This window comes from Azolla caroliniana, unplaced genomic scaffold (assembly GCF_043228905.1).
Source record: "Azolla caroliniana isolate FFs.n. ecotype wild unplaced genomic scaffold, voAzoCaro1.0.p SCAF_1, whole genome shotgun sequence".
In the NCBI taxonomy this organism is placed as follows: domain Eukaryota; kingdom Viridiplantae; phylum Streptophyta; class Polypodiopsida; order Salviniales; family Salviniaceae; genus Azolla; species Azolla caroliniana.
This window is the reverse complement of record NW_028230436.1, coordinates 26,755,609-26,777,315: the sequence shown is the minus strand read 5'-3', so window position 1 is coordinate 26,777,315 and position 21,707 is coordinate 26,755,609. Positions and strand designations below refer to the sequence as shown.

The window sequence follows — 21,707 nt, the reverse complement described above, 5'->3', positions numbered from 1 at the left end:
AGAGTTGTGATACTATGTGAACAAAATGTAATGGATGGATGAATCACAGGCGTACCCTTAAAAATCAAAACTTATCCATGCATAGGCAAGTAAACTTGCAAAAGCAATATATGGGATATAGGTAAATGCCCCAACTTACATGAAAAGTTCAAAGAAAAGAAACAATTTAGAAATTGTTTTACAATGAATGGTCATACACACACACACACACACACACACACACACACATGGCAACAACAATGCAAGAGTCATACTAAATTGGCAAATTATGGAGTTCAATATATCTTAATAAGGTTTGCCTAACTTTGTAATTACTATTAACATTGGTTAAGTAAAGATTATTAACATTATAGCAACATTAGGACATGCATGTGTGTACAAGCATATGCATGTTTGTTTCATCTCAATTTGAGCTTTCCTATCCACCATTGGAGATTTAAAGGTTTTATTACTTCAAGTACATGTGATAGGCTCAACATTTTCCTCGTTTTTAATTGGAGAAGTAACCAATGAAGAGCTCTTCTTGTTTGTAGGTGTGTTTGCAAGACATAGTTGTCGCAACAAAAGAAAAAGGATTTGTAACATAGGACAACAAATGAAATTAAACAAACTAACTTGACAAGTTGAAAATTATGCTATGTTATAGGGCATAATTTCTCCACAACCATCTCCTTTTACTAAAAGAAAGAACATGAATATCTTACCTTTCGTTGAAATACAACATAAAGAATGTCATGTGCTTCATGAAACATCAAGCACGATAATTCAAAGTAGAGAATTGGATTCGATTTGTACATTAGAAAACATGGCTTGAAGAATAAAAAATATCATTAAATGTTTAGTGAGTCCTTATTTGGCAAACTCTGAGAAAGCAAAGATAGTGAATGATTTTATGCTTGGAGGTACACTTATAGGAACAAAGTGAAACATTGCACACAATGTTTGTGGAGTTGGTAAATGGCTCCCGATGGTTAAGAGTTTTACAAATAAATGTTATCATTGAGAATACATTGTGGTTGACAAACAAATTTTTGTTAGGTGTAGCCTAGGGTTGACAATGTAGAAATATAAACTCAAATGTTGAAAATGCTTCTCAAAATTCTTGTTCAATACGACTTCTCAAAAAACAGAGAGGAGTCAAGTCCACTATGAGAACTTGGAGGCCAAGAAAGGGGGCTTGGTTCATTTTCTTCTTTGGGGTCTTTGTGTTGCGATGGGAAGAGAAGGAAAGAATGAGAGTTATAGTGTTTGGGATGTCCTCTTCTTCTTCTACTCCTTTTGGGTTTTTAGGACTTTCTTCATCTTATTTGGCTTCCATTTTTCTTGGAGAGGGTTTATTGTTAGGAACTCATTCTCTCATTCCTTCATGAAGAGTTTATTCAGTTGAGGTTTCCCTTTCTTCTTTTTCTTAATAAGAAAATTGTAAGGTTTGGGACTGCTCTTTATTCTTCTTGCATGAGGTGACTTGAGGGTCACAGATTCCTTTCCTTTTTCTTCCTCTTCTTCTTTTTCTATTCTACATTGTTGTTGGGGTTCTTATCTATTATTAAGCTTCATTGTTATTCTCACACTATTCTATTTTTTGACAGAGGTTTGCAGGGTTTTGTTCTTCTTCTTTAGAGAGGTTTGAGGGTTTTTATTCTTGTTCTTTAGAGAGGTGTCGAGGCATAGTAACTTGTAAGAGCCAACAAGAGAGCAGGAGATCAACATTGATGTGTGGAGAGCCACATTGGCAAAAGGCGATCAGTTGTTAATCAAATTTCGAGCCACAACTCAAAGATCTTCCCCTTAATTCACATATATTCTCACTGTATATTAATTGATATATGTTGAAAACAATTTCTCGTTGTAATCGAGTATTAATATGTTGGAATAGAAGTCTAGACATTTGTCTCCGATCCAATATTCATTATAATTGGAATTTGTTACCCCGTATCTTCTCTCATTTTTGTTGTGTTATAGTTGTAAGTTGGAGAGAGAGAGAGAGAGAGAGAGAGAGAGAGAGAGAGAGAGAGAGAGAGAACACATGAGATTTGGTATAAGGATCCGTTTGCATGCCCAAAGCATAAGGGGACCCCACAACCCGACATGATAATATGTGAACTGAACAATGACAATGACAATGACAAAGACGGATGATGTTACAGGATGTTGAAGCAGTTCTAGTTGAAAGTAGAAAATAGAAGACTGGTTTGGCTTTGCTTGAGGAAGCCATCCTCTTGGGAAAATCTTCTTGCTTGTGACAAAGATGGATGATGTAAAAGGATGTTGAAGCAATCCTACGGAGTGATAGAGAGGCTAGATTATGTTTCAAGTACTTTTCAAATTTGGGGAATGGTTTTCTCATTTTTCTGGGGAGGATGAGTGGAGACAAACTGTCAAAAGGTATTATACTAAGATGTATACATTTGATAGCAGGTTATGTATTGCTGACTATGAGCAAGTTGAATGTGGAAGATAGAAGACTGCATTAAGATGCAACAACTTTGTGTACGTTGTGAAAGTGGAATTAGAAGAGTGGTTTGGCTTTGCTTGGGGAAGCCATCCTTATGGGGAAAATCTTTTTGCTTTGTGTTTGTGACAAAGATGGATGATGTTAAAGGATGTTGAAGCAGTTCTAGGGAGTGACAAGGAGGCTAGATTATGTTTCAATGACTTTTCAAAGTTGGGGAGTGGTTTTTTTAGTTTTCTGGGGAGGATGAGTGGAGACAAATTGTCAAAAGGTATTGTATTAGGATGTATACATTTGGTACCAGGCCTTATGTATTGCTATTTATAAGTTGGTTAAATGTGGAAAATAAAAGACTGTCTCAAGATGTAGCTACTTTGTGTACATTGAAAGTGGAAATTACAAGAGTGGTTTGGCTTTTCTTGGGGAAGCCATCCTTATGAGAAAATATGTTTATTATGGGGCAGAGATGGATGATGTTAAAGGATGTTGAAGCACTTCTAGGGAGTGACAAGGAGGATAGATTATGTTTCATTTACTTTTCAAATTTGGGGAGTGGTTTTCTCTTTTTTCTGGGGAGGATGAGTGGAGACAATTTTAGGTGTAGCTAACTAGGAGCAGGTTGAAGAAGGATGGTGTTTCACAATGCAACTTCTTTGTGTGGAGCGACAAAGTAATGGAAGACACTAGAAGACCGCCATATGACCCTCATCTTGTGTGCTTTACCTATGAGGAAAGAGGGACTTCCGGTTCAGGCTATGGCTTCTAAAAATGCACTAATTTCAGGATATTACTACCAGGTGGCACTATAGGAGTGGTTAATAGGTACAGAAACTTGCAATGGAATCATGAGTATCAGGCTGCTAAAAGACAATATTGAGCTTGGAAAGGTTTGTTGGACATATGCTATATGTGGCTAGGTGGATCATGGTTCAACAGAGATTTTTTGTGGTTTACTTGGTGATCATACAACAAGGATTGGATGTGGTAGAATGATGTAATTTGAAGAATGGTTTGCATGCTATGGTTCTCTGAAGTTGTGTGAGCATACAAATGGTTCAGTGTCTTCATGTATACGAGGTAGTTTCAAGAGAATGGAGGGAGTATAGAACCAGGAATTTGGTGGTAACCAGCAAGATGATTGATGTGGAAAGAGGAAGCATTCTTTTTGTGTTTACAGAAGAGCATATGAAATGTGGTTGTCTTGAAGAAGCACAAAATGTATTTGATTGCCTTCAAAACCGAGATGTAGAGGCATGGAATACATTGTTCTCTACCTTGGAAGCTTGTGGTAGCATTCAGTTTTTAGGGTAAAGGAAGATTTATTGGATTTGCATTGGTGGATATAGCATGCAAAAAAATCATTCTAATGGTTCCAATCTAGGAGTTGCGAGGGCTTGTCTCTGGATGTCACAACTTTTGTTTCTATTTATGGAATAGCTTGGAATGTATTGATTACAAATTATGATGAACATGAGCAGGTTGAAGAAACTTTGAAATGGTTCATATCTATGAGCTACGAGGGCTTGTCTCTGGATGCAATTACTTTTGTTGTTGTCAATGGAATAGCTTGGAATGTGTCTATAGAATAACTTTCAGATTAGTTTTTCCTCTACTTTGGAGTACATAGATTTGTTTTCTAAACCATCGTCTTATAAAGATGAGTTGGGAAAAAATATTTTGTATGTTGCAGTTGTTATGACTTTTCTAAAAACTAATGGAAGGATATTTTGGTTTTGGTAAAATATGTGAACTGAACAAACAAGCTAAAAGCAATCGACCCACAAAGGTCATGGTTATAACAAGGCCCAAGATTACACAAAGGCCAACAATTACATCAAGGGGAGAAACGTACAATTGTCATTTTTGCACGAAGGTCGGGATTACATGAAGCGGGCACATGAAGGTCGTGATTTCATGAAACCAAGAACGTAGGCATTTTGTGAAAACAAGGCATGGAAGGAGCACACGAAGGTTAATGTGAGGAAGACAAAAAGCATATTGCCCGACTATCATCTTGAGCACTTCTCTATTAGCATCACGTCTTCCTTGGTCCAAGTCCTCGGTGGTCATGTTTGAGTAACACACATGCAAACGCACACGTGATATACGCGATAACATGTGAAAAGAGGAAAACAAGGAAGAAGAAAAAAAGGGGGAAAGATTAAAAAGTGTGGGTGTTTCTGTCTTGCTTGTTGAAGAGCAATAGAGGATGGAAAAGGTCTTGCCCATTTGTTGCTCCCAATCAATGCAACAATTGTTGTTGATGTTGCTACAAGTTGGCATCACTTATAGACAATTTATGCCAAACCTATAACTTCATGCCAAAGCCTAGGCTCCACACTTGGGGACCTAAATACCCCCTCTTTCACACTTATCCCCCTTAAATGAGAGGGATGGGGACAATTTTGCTACTTTTTTCATCACCAAACCAAAAAGTAAATTAGGCAGCACTAACCCAAAAAGATTATTTGAGGTTAACAACATAGTAGAAAACTAACCTCATCTTCAATAATTAGTGAAAAGCTAGTTGATCTATTCCTTGTGAGTTCAAGAAAGACTGAGAAGGAGAATAGCCTTGGATCAAAAAGAGCATGTGCTCTGGCTAAAGGTTCTCTTTTTCAACATCAAATTCTATTCTCTATTCTTATAAACCTTATATAATCTCAACTATAGTCTAGCATTCCTAGTGTCAATAACCTCATTTAGTCTTCAATAATTAGCGCAAACCTAATTTGGTCTTCAACAGTTCAACTCAACCAATATGAAGCTAATTTATCTATTCCTTGTGAATTCAAGAATGAAAACTAGCGAAGGCTCTCTTTTTTGACATCAAACTCTATTCTCTACTCTTACAAACGTTAGGATATGAGTTCTATAATCTCAAACAAATCCTCAGATAGTTCCTATTGTCAATAAGCTCATTTTTTTCCTAGTTATTCTTTCATCTTGTAAACGAATATGGGCCACAAGTTCTATAATAGTGGTTATAGCCTCTTGATCATAAGGTAAGTATGCTCTTATAATTTGTTTTGGGATAGAGAATTCCATACTCTCTTCTTCACACAATTAAATTTGATTGTGCACTTGAAAGTTGAGATCTTGCACTTGTGTCTTTTGGGTTTTAATTTTATTTTCCTAGTGTAGTCACAACATTTTGATTGTTAACAATTTCACTCTAGGTTCAAAGACATTATGATTCTACTTAATGTGCATGTATCTCGTAATTTCGTGATGACAATGTATGTACTTAAATCATTTTGAGATGACCTTGATCACAAAACCACCAAATTACCAACTTGATCACATTGCATGCTCATCAGGTGGGGGGGGGTGCCTCCCACATGTGTAGATGTTGAGACAAGCTCTCTATAACTCTAATGCTTATAGGTAAGCATATAGATAAAGGACGCAATAACCAAAAAGGTTAGTTCGTTGAACCATTCTACGTAGAGGAGAATGCTTTCAAATGTCATTGATTGTATCGACTTCCTAGAATCGCATGGGAAGCAACCAAAAAGATACAAAAGGGACATAAAATCAAAATGTTGTGAATTGAATGCAAGATTTGGAAATATGGTTTGGAAGAAAGGATGCATTATTAGATTACGCTGATAGTGAATGAGGCCTTCTGCAATGTCAATGTATCATGACATGGGAAAAATGTGGAGGCTCTTGCTTCACATATTATACTACATGTGTTGCACCAAACTAAACTGGACATTCTTCGTCAAACGGAAACCACATAGATGAATACATGTCTCAGCCAATCCTATTGTCCACTATTCAAACCATTGGTTCGATGCAACTTATCTCATATTCACTACATTGTGCAATAGGGAGTAACTTGGGACTATGCGCACTTTGCTCCAAACAAGTTCCTACTTGTCTGAGTATCACTCTTTGAACCTCTTTGATCACATTCGACTATGCTTTCCACTCATCTTAAAAAATTAACAATCCTTGCATGAATTTGTCTCACTGTCATAATGTGCTCTGAGTTCAATTGCAACATTCATTAGTAAAGTTCTTGAGCATCAAGAGTCACTACTTGCTTTCATATGTAATGTGACAAATGTTATATTTTTTGTTTCATAGATCATATTTGACCTTCGAAATCTATCTATATATCTCATTTTCTCCCTGAGATTCTGTTGATTGTTTATCTTGCTCCTTGCTAGGATTCAACATTGTGGCAAACAACGTTTCTTAACACCGTGTAAGTTGTATTATAGTTCTATTGTATATATTGGCTTTATTGAGCACCCTGTGTAAAATTGTGTCACTTTTGTGCACCTCACGAAACATATCTATCTAATTGATGGAGTTATGCCTCCTGTTGATGTCATTAACCTTGAGTTTGGATTGGCGTATACCCTTTTGATGTAGAATTGGGGGATGGTGATTGTCGAGCACCTTCAAGCTACTAGCTTACTTAGCATTTACCTATTAGTACTTAAGCTCTCTCCCTTGCTTTACTCTTTCTTACACAAAGAAGATATATTATCATTAACACCCCTTCTTAATACAAAGAGGTTTAGCACCATACAAGAGGAGGAGATAAGGGTTCAGCTTACGTAGCTCTTAACCCTGATCTCTCTTAACTCTAATTAAGGGTTAAGGAGATATAATGGGAGTTGTTAGTGTACTAATGGAAAAGGACAAGCCCTAAGAATCAAGAAGGAGCTCCAAATTCACCAAAAGGTGGCTTTTATAGCTTTTTACAAGGCAAGTGTCTTCCTTTCACACTGGATTGCCCATTGGCCTACATTATTCCCTCATTGGTTTGTTCTATCCCCCTTTTTCCGAAGGTTGGTGGAGCTCATCGTCTCTTGATGAAGCCAAAATCTCCACAACCGGTGTCGCGAATAAGCGAGGGTTCGACAATGACCACGACTCCCAACTCAAGCACTTCAATCACGTTCTCTTCTACGACCCGCACGCATGATCACACAAACAACGAGCTGTCGGGCTTGCGACGACGAATGCGAGGATGAACACCAACACCACGATCGAGTCTCTTGAACGGTGAACACACAGACTCGCAACAACGAACAATGACCTCGAACCTTGAGGGACTAACACGCCTTGTGATGGGAAGGCGAGTGTGTAAGAGAGAAGGAGGGTGCGTGTGAGTGTGAGAGAGAAGTGCTCCAAGAAAACCTAAAATGAAAAAAATGACGAAGAAGCAAGAAGCATTTAAGTGGCTCCCCTCCCCTTCTATAGTGAAACAAGAGAGGAGGGCGCCACTCTACATTTAATAGCCTAATATTCTCTCTTTTTCAAGAGAGGAATATTGGCCTTAAATCAAGGTTTATTTATCATTTTGTGTGTGTGTGTGTGTGTGTGAATGTCCTTCTCTCATGACTTTTATGTACTTGTGCACCTACTTTTCATTCCTTTATTCAGATGTGCTTCTTATCCCTATACCGCATTGCACACATGCAATTCTCCTCACTTACTTTTTGCTTGGAATGTTGGATGTTGTCATGACGACACTTATATACGATTTGGGTTTACAAGGAATCAAACCCACAACCTTGTTATATACATGTTGAGTTCTTAACCATTGTAATGATATATTTATGTGCAAAGAATTTATAAACTATATAGAATATTATAAAGTATTCTAGAGTACTCTATGTTCTAGAATGTTCTAGAATATTCTAGAGTGCTCTATTGTCTACAACATTCTAGAATATTCTATCATAATCTTCATTCTAGGACTTTCTAGAATACCCTATTAAGACTTATAAATACGCATCTAATAATAAGGGATGAACCAATTTGGTTCAACGCCATTCTAGAGTTCCCTTGTTGTTTACTCATTGTATTCCATCTTCTAGTGCAATACATTATCTTTACAATACTCTCTCTCTCTCTCTCTCTCTCTCTCTCTCTCTCTCTCTCTCTCTCTCTCTCTCTCTCAGACTTGACATATGTAAGTTACAAAAGAATCATAAGAGTAAGATTCTCTCATCCAGTTTGGTTGTTAACATAAGGAAATAGTTTAGAAGATGGGGTGTGGATGATCTTTTAGAGCTTTCAGGGGATGTTATGCATTATGTAATGATTGAGGAAAGGTTGGTGGAATCATTAAGGATGAAGTGGGAAGATGCTAAGAGGACAAAGCTAGAATACTACATTGCAAATGCTAGCCTAGAATGTTGGTCTCAATATAAAGCAAGAATGCTTATTGATCGTATCCAACCTTATCTCATTACCAATATGAGTAGTAATGCTCGTAGAGCCCTTACACTACTTTGGACTCATCTCACAAGTTAGGTATTGAAGTTGTATCATGGTATCAAAATATAAAACGAATTTGAAGGCATGTAAAGTATGCAATGAAGGCATGGTTGAGGATGAACGTCACTTGTTCTTCTCATGTTCGACATACAGTGCAATTCGTTCAAGATATGTTAGCATACTAAGAGGGAGTGATAACTTAAGTGACATACTTAAGACACCACCTAGACGGGTTGAGCTCATATGTGTATTCTTTATTCACACATAGAGACTTTGTGCTTCAATGTATGAATACCCTTTCTTAGGAAGGAGACACATATCAAGAACACATGTATACTCTGGTCCCATAGGTCAAAACTGACCTCTTTATGGATGAGAAAAAGTCTAATTCTAATTCTAATTGTGCACCTCATGCACCTTTCCCTTTTCCTTATTTTTGTGCATGTGCCTGTGCCACCCTTGCCCCACGTTCGCACATGTTTACACTCTCGCAATTGGCCCTCTTTTACGAGAATTTCACACCATTGTTGCGCATCTTCACGATGTCGGTGTACTGAGTGCCAGATACTTAACAAAAATCCAATACTAGTTAAGCACTTCAATATTTATCTCAGGTAAACCTCTCCCTCACCATATCTACGTGACTCTAAAACCATGGTCAACACTAGGTTTGTTTGCGAATATGAAAAATTTGGGCAACATCCTTCATCGTTGACCTCCTATATAGTCAGCTACCCCCTATGTGCTTATAATGCTTTGGATTGTTTATGGTTGACCATCCTCACAAAGAAAAACTTGTCTTACTCTTTGAGGTTACATGTACTGTGTACATAGTATATTTACCATATCAAGTTGCATGATAATATCTTGAAAATAGCATACTTGAGATAGTTTTTAGAGCTAGCAATCCCATGAGCTAGTGAATCATGATACTTACACACATATGCATGTCCAATACACAACATATAATATGGCATCAAATATAGCATTGGTTATATGAGACATACATGTCTTAATAGGAGTGCATTAACATCATACACATGGAATTCTAAAGATGAGACATTTACTTCATGACATAGTATTTCACATTATCATCTTCATAATGATATTTACAATCAATCATACTTACACTTATTTACTTTTAACTTTCTCAATCATAAGTTAATTTCTTTGTACACAAGTTTCACAAGATGGTGCATGTAGCTAATATTTCAATATCATTGAAAATGATGGGGGTATCAAAAGCTAAAAGATACTATTGCATATTTTTTCAATGTATATTAGCAAAGATTGTAGAGGCTTCAAGTTTCAATGTCTAAAATTACAAATAAATTCTAATGAGAAGCTCTATAACAACCAAAATATACATCAAAGGCTCAATGGGTATATGTTTGAGTCCATGGCCCATCATTTAATTAGAGCATCCACATGACCTCATTCAAAGGGACAACACAAATGACATAAGTCTTATAATGATTGATAATTATGACATGTGGTTTGAATAAAATGTCTCGCCAAAGTTCATATTATTGACTCTTTTTTCAATTAGTTATGAAGTCAAATGGATCATTGAGCATAACTTCCATAATATGTTTATTTAAAGTTTTTCAAGTTGGATGAACTTTGGCACTACATTTCTATATTTTCTAGTTCTTATTGTGGGGTAATGTTGGTATGTTGGTGTGCCATTATATATATAGCCCACTTTTATTACTAATTAATAACAATGGAAGTAAATATCAACCATGTCAACTTATCATGATTGTTGTTGTTGAGATATGTATTATATTACATTATGATCCAAACTTCGGTGGTAGTTCAATGCGATAACATGGGTAGGTATATAAACATGTATACATATATACTCATATATTCAATGAAAACATAATATCTAGTAATCTTTATTGTTATTTGAATTTATCTGCCAATAAACAATCACTTTCAATATTGTTTAAATAAGATTTCTAAACTTTTGTTCATGCGCAACTTGTTATTATCATGGCCTTTGGTGCAATGGAGTTTAGCATACTTCGGCATCTTAATGCATGCACATGCAAGACCTATTGGATGCCATTAAGGCTATTCCTCAAAGGTCTTAAGGGCAATTTTTAATTGGTTGCATTAGGTTGGACTTTGCTCATGGCGTTATTTTAAAGATGAAGGCAACCTCATATCAATATGACTTAATTGAGCACATACAAATTACGTCAACGGTTGCAATGAATATTAAGATAGTCAAAAGCGTCTCAAAAAAAGGAAGGCAAGGTGATCATGCAATCAAGTGAATGAAAGCAATGACATGGCTTACCAATGGTCATTCATCAATATGGTGAGAAATGTCATTGGTATTAATGTATTGATCCATATGAATTATTACCTCGTCAATGTATTCACCATTATATCATTACAATAAACAATTATTCAAATAAAGCACTTGAGATAATGCCAATAATTGAGATTTTCGATGAAGAATATAAAGTGTTCCTAGAAAAGAAAAAGTTATGCATAACCACCATCCTCATTCCCAATAACATGATTTTTAGATTTGGAGTATCAATGAAATCAATTTACATTAGAATCAAAAAAATGTTATTCATGTTGTAAAATTTCTAATCGGAAGCTCATAAGAAGACTATGTTGAATTTTCTACAAGTGAATAAGTAGAAAGCTAACACTCAATAAGGCATATTTGATCGAAATATAGAGAATGTTAAAATGGAGAGACTTTTTACTCTTTTTAATGAGCGCGTGGAGGAACATACGAAACTAAATTTCAACTCAAATATAGCATGTATTGAACATGAGTGTTAAGGGAAATAAGGTCATATTCTTTAGTTTTTGACAACATTATGAGGCTTATTGTTTCCGAAGATCTATAAGAATATTGCTCATTAGTCAAATCTATATAAGAAAAATGACCATATTATAATTTCTGGGAACTATCATATATTAGGCATCAATGGCTACTACACAAAGGGCTTCTAGGCAAGAGCTCTACTATCCTTTATTAGGCATCAATGGCTATTGCACGATGGGCTTGTAGGCAAGAGCTCTATTGTAAAAAACCTTTGGGCACCCTAACTTTAGGGCTACCCATTGGTCTTCATTCTTTTTCCTTTGCATTCACTAAGAATCACTTTCCTCAATCCTCCATGGAACTTTTCTACATTAATTAATTGCATTATGCATTTTTTTACTTAGCAATGATCAATTTAACTAAGACATCCTAACTTGGGGGCTACCTTTTGGTCTTCATTCTCTATCCTTTGCATTCACGAAGAATCACTTTCTTCCATGAAACTTTTCCACATTAATTACCCAATGTTGTGAGTTATGTGCATGCATGTGAAACGTGAGTGGGATCATTGGGGACTTCAACCACAGAGGATGGGTTGCCTCTTCTTGTCAGTGATCTCTAACTTCCTTTTGATTCTCTACAACAAGCTCGTTTGAGATTTCAATTGCACTTTCACCTTGATACAAAATTTGACCCCTAAACAATGAGTTGTTCTCTCCCTATAATAGGTTTTAAGGGGGCCTTACCAAAATAGTAAGTTTCTTTTTGTAGCACTTGACCCCAAGAGTCAATTAATGCAAAACAATTCCACCAACTTTTCATTTTTACCATATATCTCGACCACATGCCTAGTTGCTTACTATAGATCACTTTTCTACTGTCATTGCCCATTATAAGATTCAAAACTCTAACCTTTTGCTCCTAGTGTAAGCTCTTGAGGACCAAGCTAAGTCTTTTTGTTATGTTTGAGTTTCTCTTGTCTCAAGACCTTCTCTCCATTATCCATACGTCTCCCTTCTCCCTAAATATTATATATATATAATTTTCCTCATGTGCACTCATCATATCACGACATTGCGTATGTACCTTATGCAACAATTACTTATTTAGTTAAGACAAATATACTTCTTAATTTGTGCAGTAGCTAGGTGTGTGTTTATTTTATTTTAACTTGGAAGACTTCGCGGACTCCACAATTGCAAGGAATGAAGAGGTAAATGATACTTGGTGTTGGCATATGACGTGATTTTTACCATTAGGGAGTAATGTCCCCCAATCCTTCAATTACTCCATTATGGGGAAAGTGACCCCTCGTGACTCAAAAGTGGCCCTTACAAGTAAAAGTTGAAACTTTGAAGTTTCAATCTTAGATAATCATGGGGGTAGAAATATTAACTATTCTTCTCTCACACATGCACATATCCCAATAGAGTTTCATTGCATGTATCATATTAAGTGCTTAATGTTCAAATGGCCATGGATTATGCTCGACATACTCATCAATAAATGATTATGGTGCAATTAGATTTGGACAAAGTTTATGATCATGTCAATTGGTTCTTATTTCAAGGTTAATGCATACAATGGGCTTTTGATCATTTATGACCCATATAATGTCTAATGTTGGGGTGACATCATACATGATTGTGTTGTGACAATACATTTCTCTCACGAGATTTGTTTGTCAAGAGTGTCAACTTAGCCAATGTTGGTTGTTATATTTTATCATCCCTTGTTGGTGATGTTATCAAGGCTTTCAACTAATGGTGATTATAAGACTACCACTTCTATATGAGGAGATGACAAATAATGCAAGATTTGGTAGATGAGTTTTTTTATGTTTCTACAAGTTGAGAAGGGGATGCACATATCAAACTAATTCTCCCTGGTGTTTAGATTACATATTAGTTGGAGGAAGTCTTCTAATCTCCTTTATTGAGAGGGATTTGAAATGTCTAGGATGGGAAAAATATGTGGTTGAAATTTGAAAACATGTTTGATTCTTATTAATTGTGCTTTCGTAACATCCAATCCCAATAGATATGCGCATATTAGTTGGAGGAAGTCTTCTAATCTTCTTTATTGAGAGGGATTTGGAATGTCTAGGATGGGAAAAATATGTGGTTGAAAACATGTTTGATTTTTTTATTATTTGGCATATCTATTGGGATTGGATGTTACGAAAGCACAATTAATAAGAATCAGCAACTCGGTTTCGGCTTAACCAGTTTGGCCTTGTCCAAACGAAACAAGTTAAGCCTTAACCAGTTTCAGAGTTTTCAAACTTGAACCAAACTGGCTCCTAAACCACTTAAGCCTAAACTAGTTAATGAACCGATTTAGCCAAATAGATTAAGCCTTAACCGGTTTGGGGAAAATATAGATGTGTTGCCTCAAGCTTTCTCACATTGTGGCCACACCTATAGGTAGCCTCCCATGAACTAGGTGCTAATTGGTCTATTTGTGTTATCGTGTGAACCATCTCTGTCTTTAGGTGAACTTTGCCCATGTCCCATGATGGTGAGTCTCTTGGAGTGCTTCTTGTGTGAATGTATGTTTACCGTAAGTAACTCTTATTTTGATGGTGATTGCCTCATATCTCCCACCTTTGACTAGTTGGGGAGACCATAGTATGAACCATGCGTACCATTCGTGCATTCGTGTTCGAGAATGATTCAATCATTCGAGAATGATAAACACTCTCGAAGAATGATAAATACCATACTTTTGGATAAATGGTTTACTATAAGGTAAACATTTTTTCACGGAAAAAAAATTAAAAAAATTGCAAAAAAAAAACATATTACCTTCTTAATAACAATATGCTTTTTTTCGTAAATTCTAATAACAACTACCCAAAATGCCTAGTCTCCAAAAAAATCCTCAATGAGGTGTTACATCAAAACGAGCATTCCTAATCTTCATTCAAGGTGATATCATCATCTTCAAAATCATCATCCTCAAAATCATCATCCTCATCTTGTGCATTATCATCAAGATAAGACATCACATTGGTGAGGCTCTCATTTTCATCAACTTCTTGTGCTTCTTGTTCACTTTGCAACACCAATAATCGTTCTTCATCATTTTCTTTCTCTATCATGTCAATAGTAACCTCAATAGGATTGAAACCTCTTTCTTTAATCCTCTTAAGAATACGAAGATTTGTGTGCAAAAAAACCAATTTTTGCACATGATTTGAACTCAATCTATTTCTCCTTTTAGTATGTAATAATGAAAATGTACTCCAATTCCTTTCACAAGACGATGCACTTGTACCTTGAGATAACACTCTAATTGCAAGTTTCTTCAAATTGGGTGTGCTTGCTCCAAACGTTTCCCACCATTTGATTAGTGTGCTTAATCTATTAGCATCCTTTGCAAATGGAACTTGAAACAAAGCTGATGCTTGTTTTCTATATGCATAAAACTCATCTAACAAAGCATTTTGTAAAACTAAATTACCACTAGCATAAAGCATGACTGTTTTCATCCAGCCCATTTGTAAATCATGATCTATTTCTTGATCATTTGTTGTCCATAATGGATGCAAGACATATCCCGTTGCATGCAATGGCGATTCCAACATTGTTAGTCTATGTATGCAACACTCTTTTATTTCATCAAGCTTCATAGGATCAATATCTGTCATATTGTTTTATCTCCATCAACATTTGTTGTTTAAATTGATAAATCAATCCCATTGTAGCACCTTCCCTGTCAGCCAAACGAAGAAGCTTTAAAATTGGTTTGCATACCTTCACAATCATCTTTACATCTGCCCAAAAGTTAGCATCCAATACAATTGAAACCATCTCTTCTGCTTTCTTTGTTTTGGCACCATTCCATTTGCACCATTGTTCACTAACCACCATTCTTCTCAAACCACCATAAACTTTATCATCCAACAAATTGGATAACACAATAAAACTGTAAGAAAACCTAGTCGTAGAAGGTTTAAGCAAGTCTTTTCCACTAAACTTGCGAAACATGGCCAAAACATATTGCTTTCTAGTTATGAAACCACTAATCTTCATAGCTGATCGCAAAATGGCATCAATCCAAGCACATTTGGCAATATCCTCCAACAACAAATCAACACAATGGCATGTGCATCTAGTGTAAATTATAGATGGCCACTCCTTTTCTATCATATGTCCCGCAACCACACAATTTGCAGCATTATCCATACAAACTTGAACTACATTTGATGGTCCAACTTCAAGAATAACATCCTTCAAAAGTTTAAATATGTATTCACCTGTCTTGACATGACCACTTGTATCTATTGATTTCAAAAACATTGTGCCATGTAGTGAAGAAGCTAAAACGTTAATAATTGGTCTATTTCTAGTGTCTGACCAACCATCGCTAACAATAGTGCATCCTTATGTCTTCCAACTCTCTTTCAACAATATAAGATCACACTCAACATTTACAACTTCTCCATTAAGATATTTTTTACGCAATTGATAAGCAGAAGGTGCTTTAAACGAAGGACCCACTTTTGAAACAACCATAAGCATATCATGGAAAAATGAGCTTTCCACTTTCCGATGTGCAATATCTTCCGCATAAAAAAATCTTGCAATAGCCTCTTCTGCTTGTTTCCTCAATGCCAATTCAAAAGACATTGGGAGTGAGCCACTCGTCTCTGTTTTTTGCTTTTTAGTAGCCATTTTATTCATTGAAATGGAACTAGAAATAGAGGCATCTGTAGACACATCTGCATTAGCATTAACAATAGTAATATTATTTGCATCTTTTTGTACATCTGAATTCAAGTGATCATTTCCATGAACCATTGCATTTTTGAATTGATTCCTCACGGTATCGCTTGCTTTTGTGCATTTTTCTACACCTTGTCCTCTTATTCCCAATATATGGGCCCTAATTCGATGAGGACCACCAACAAAGACATGATTACAATATTTGCATTTCATCAAATGCGTTCCTTTTGCATTCTTTACTTGAATTAGAACATGTTCCCACTCCAGGCCTTTTTGTCTACCCATTAGTTCCTAAATTAATGTAAAACGTAAATATCAAAATCTATTTATTGTAATTTTGTCATTTCAGAAATTTCATCACAAAAATTTCTGAAATTGCATCAATTTCTGAAATTTCTATGATGAAATTTCAGACATTTCATCACAAAAATTTCAAACATTACATCACAGAAATTTCAGTGATGAAATTTCAAAAATTTCATCAAGAAATTTCTGAAATTATGAAATTTCAAAAATTTCAGTGATGAAATTTCATCACGAAATTTCTGAAAGATGAAATTTCATCACTGAAATTTCTGAAATTTCATCACTGAAATTTCTGAAATTTCAATCAAAATTTCAGAAATTTCAGTGATGATTGAAATTTCAGAAAATTTGATTGAAATTTCAGAAATTTCAATCATCACTGAAATTTCGTTGATGAAATTTCATCACTGAAATTTCTGTGATGAAATTTCTGAAATTTTGTGATGAAATTTCTGATTTTTTAGCATAGAAATTTCTGATTTTTCAGCACAGAAATTTCATCACTGAAATTAAAACCATATTTCTACACTAAATATACCTGAAGGTTGAATGCACTTTGCAGAATCGCAAATCGTTTGAGGCTAGGTTGTAGAGGAGAAGAGAGCGTAACGTTAGTGCAGAGGAAAAGGGAGAAAAGAGGGAAAAATTGAAAAAAATTGAAAAAAATTGAAAAAAAATGAAAAAAAAAAAACACACGAATATTTGCATATCATTCGTGTTCGTTTTCCAACGTATGAAAACGAATGATATGGCAGACGAACACGAATTTTACGTACTATGGGGGAGACTATATTTTAATCTCCTTATCCATGGCCTTAAGTTCTAGGACATCTATGTGATCATGTTCTAATGTCATGTTGTCTACAACTAGATCATTATGTGTGGGATGTGTATGGTAGGCAAGCAGGTTGTTGGCTCCTATTTCAGTCTAATTCAGGTGTTACATAGATGCCAATGAACCTCTATAGGTCTTATTGTTATTTCTAGGCCCCTCATCTAGTTGTGCCATGTTAAGTACGTTTTCTAAGGTTTGGGTGAGCCAATTTCGAGCTTTGAGCTTCAAAGTTATTTGCCCTTGGGGCTCAAGCTTTCAAGCTTGACCTTTAAGGCTCGAGCCTACAAACTCACCCTTCAAGGCTGGAGCTTTGAGACTCACCTTTTAGGACTGGAATTGAGCTTTTTCCTCGAGATTTGGGCTTCAGGTTTAAGGGCAAGCACTAAGTAAACCATCAAAAGCTTAAATACATTATAGTTGTCCTAATCATTGCTTTTAAGGAATTTGAAAATTCCTTAAATTCTAGTTGTATCTTCCCTCCAGGTTTATAGCCCTAAGAAGAAAAATAAAAGTAGAGACAATAGAAAATAACATAAAATAACACAAAATTAACGGTCCTAAATAATTTAAGAAGATTGACTAAACATCTAGATTAAGAAGATTAATCAAACGATAGAAAAAACAACAAACAAGAAAATAATTTAGGTGAAGCCACAATAAATTAAAATAAACACTAAAATTTAACCGAATGATTGACATGATAATTGACAAGCAAATACAAGTGGGTAATTATTATTATAGAAGAATAATCACCCCTTACCTTCCTTACCCTTGGATGTCCCCAGGATGGACGATGGTTCCCTCAGGAGCTTACGAAAAGCTCACTAAAGGCTCCAAGCACTAGTCTTCACCCCCCGATAAAGGCGCCAAAATAGATACATTCCCTCAAGGTGTCTCACAACAAGGGCATGTTTATATGTTACGTGAGAGGTCTTCTCATCTCATCTCATCGAAATCTATGCTTGATGGGTTCGGACCACCATCCTATACCCTAATAGTGGCAAACATGCAAGGAAGGTTAATCGTTCTTCAACTACTAGCAATGTCTACCCCGATCTTGTCAACTCTCGTGCCCACTTCACTTAGAAAATCCTTAATCAAAATGTTAACTAAAGCCTTACAAATGTCTGAAGTGTTAAATACATACAAATATGGAAGTGTCAAATAACAAATGATATCATTAACCACAACTCATTTCAGATTAAGAATGTCACATAACACATACAAAAAGAGGGATTGATTAAAGTTTGGCTAAATTAGCACTTAACCATAATCGTTAAACTCATAAGAATGTATAAGGGCACAGGAGAAAGAGAGAGATGAAGCATAGTCTATGAAGACTAGAGATTAAAGAAATAGCTAAAAAGTCACAAAAGTGACTTCTATAGCTTTAAAATTTACATAGGGTTTGTCCCCTTTCATTTGGGGTCGCCATTTCACCTAAAGGGAACAAATTTTCTCTATTCACGATCAATTGGATATATTATTTTAGCCACGAGCCTCCATCAATATTAATACTCATTTACATTAGTTATACATTATATAAACTATCTAAGGGATATGCAAACATATGTTTCATATTGCACTAGACAAGTTACTATTGCTCAATACATATCATGATTTAATGCCAACAAGCATAATTTGGGAACCTCTTGTATTTAACCCTACACAAATGGTATTAATATTTTCAACTCTTAAGACTTTGTCTATGAGTAAGTGCAGTAAATTAGCCCCACAAGTTTGTAGACCTTTCATTGTTCTCAAACATATTGGTTTATTTGCCTAATTGATCAATCTTTTAGGTTGCAAACCATATCAAACAAACTTCCCTCAAATAGTCACTGCAAGAGTGCAATCTTTTAAAATGGGAGAGTATGTTATGTGCATAATCATTATTGATTATGAGATAGCTTTTCCGTACTTTTCCCTTATCTTATGATGAGTACATGCAGGTTAATTCTAAAAGGAATGAGGGTATGAATTGTAATATTCAATTCTACAGTGTGGGATAACTATTAAGTGTGTTATCACTTTACCACTTCACATAAAATAGTCAAGTGTGAAAACACTAGGGCCTAGGGTAGCTACATTCTTATGAGGGAGGCCAACTTATGTTCAGACTATGACAATGTGGTTATGGCTCTTGTTGGTTAAGCTCTCGTGATCCTTGTAGAACACAAGGTATGACTCACATCAACCTTCGATGGTATAGGAGATCCATGAGGTTCGAGTTCATCTCATGCCATTGCTACATGGTGGTTGGGTGGTTTGACACCCCTCTTTCTTTTTTGGTCTATAATTCCTTATGTTCTGCTTAATTAATTAGTTAGAATCTAACGATTCCCCTTTTTCCTAATCTTGCCCTTATGGTAGCACCCATGCCAATGTATCTTCATGGGTCATTCTACATATGAGATTACTTAACAACATTTCATTCCATTTTGTAACCTCTTCGATAGTTATTGTGGAGAAAGAGGGATAAGATGGAGATTACATCGTTTGTATGAACCTTCTAACAACCTCTAATCCCTTGGGAGAATATGTAGTATTGGACTTATCTACACCTATGATGGTATACAATATTTCATTAAGAAGGAAGGTGTAACAACACATGGGAGCACAACGATTAAAGCATCTTAGTGGTAGTTACCTAATGAAAGTGTTATACTTAAAATTACTCGTTCTTTGTGTGCAAAAAACTCGGTTGTCTCATGGCACAAAGTGCCCTCATTTTTATGAGCACTATCATATGGTAAAGAACATTCTAATTCCTTGCAAAAGTAGTTGCTTGTGTAGACTTGTCGATTATTATGTTGGCAAGGAAAGAAAAGATTGAGATATCAGCTTAATCATTTATTTCATTTGGGGGTCAAAGAGGTGAAAGATTGTATCATGGCCGAAACAAGCGTGAGATACTGAAACATTCATAGAAAGACAAGTTGCACCTCACCAAACAAGTGAAGGTGGTTGTCCATATCAACTCACAACTCGGGCATTGGGGAAAGGCCAAATTCAACAAGTTGCAAGGCATTAGTGTCCTCAAGGTTGAGATATTGAGAGTGATAGTTAACTTTCCAAGTTGCAATGTATGCTTCAAGAACCATTCAGCATCATCCTAGCGAAATTTGGGGTAGTTGCACATCATGACTTCCTCCTCTAAGCATGGGCTATGAATTGGTTTGTGCTAGTGACCATGGTATTTGCTAGTAGGGTCAAGTCAAAACTATGTGGTATTGGGAAGGTCACTAAAACGGTTCATATATCCGAAAACATTATTGATGAGTTGTTTGTGACCCACGATCCACCATTGTTGTAGTCTAGTGCATATTGTTGACTTGTTTTGTTTGCGGTCTTTGTGACACGCCCATTATGTTGGACAAGAAATGTAACAAGTTATATGTTTGTTAGCACACTCACTAGTTGTGATTTGGCGCAAGATTGTTGTCATAAATGCGCATTGAGTATTGTTAAGAATTAGGTAAGTAATTAAGCAAGGGTTAATTAGTACCTAATTATGTGATTAGTTGATAAGCGGAAGATTAAGTGATATGTGTGTGAGAGGAAGATACACTTATGAACAACACAAGATGGGGGATGAGTAACTATATTAAATTAGCATTATCATCATCATCAAATACAAAAATACCATCAATGAGCTATATATAGATCTCATGTGCAAGGGAGCACATTTGTGAGGAGAATATAGGTACAACCGTGTAAATCCTATATTAAATGACCTTGGAAGTGGAGGATCTAGAATATCCTACTTAAGTACAAGGTCCTATTTAAGGCGTTATTGTCAACACTTCTAACTAGATTCTATCTACGTAACTACGAAGTTACATGGTTGACTAAGTAACTAACTCTAGTTGAGCTTAATCTCTCAACACGCCCCCTCAAGCTCAAGTGTGAGGCGTCCGACATCCGGTTTTGCTTTCGGTGTTGTCCAGCTTTCGATGTCAGCTTCTGCGTCGTGGCAGTTTTGGTTCCTCCCCCTCTAGCATGTGACGAAGGCTTGTAGTGTGTGGGCAAAGGTTGACTACTTCCACCAATTGTGGGTTACGAGCCGCTTCAGTGGAGCTTTTCGGCTCTTGTTCGGCCGCTACCTTCAGCGCGAAGGCATAGTGATGGGCCATGTACTCGTTGTAGCCGAGCCAAGTGACGTGGTTCTTCTCTTTAGAAGAGCGTCGAAGTTTTTCACTCGCCAATGTGAGCGCCTTCTTTACTCTGGGTGTCTACATGATGGGTACACCAAACTCACTCTCTAGTGAGGGAGCCGACACATCCGAATCACTGTTGTCGGGGTGATCGACTTCATATTCGGGCAACTTACCTTTGCCT

The 21,707-nt window shown here is 36.1% G+C and overlaps 1 protein-coding gene across 1 annotated transcript; it reads right to left on the bottom strand.

Annotated features, from left to right (window-relative positions):
• Positions 1 to 15,133: 15,133 nt before the first annotated feature.
• LOC147869341 (uncharacterized) lies at positions 15,134 to 16,551 on the bottom strand. Its single transcript, XM_087324281.1, has 2 exons — positions 15,961 to 16,551; positions 15,134 to 15,882 (listed from the first exon to the last, which is right to left on the bottom strand). The coding sequence occupies exons 1-2, from the start codon at positions 16,508 to 16,510 to the stop codon at positions 15,134 to 15,136; spliced, it is 1,299 nt and encodes a 432-aa protein (XP_087180407.1). The 5' UTR covers positions 16,511 to 16,551.
• Positions 16,552 to 21,707: the final 5,156 nt, after the last annotated feature.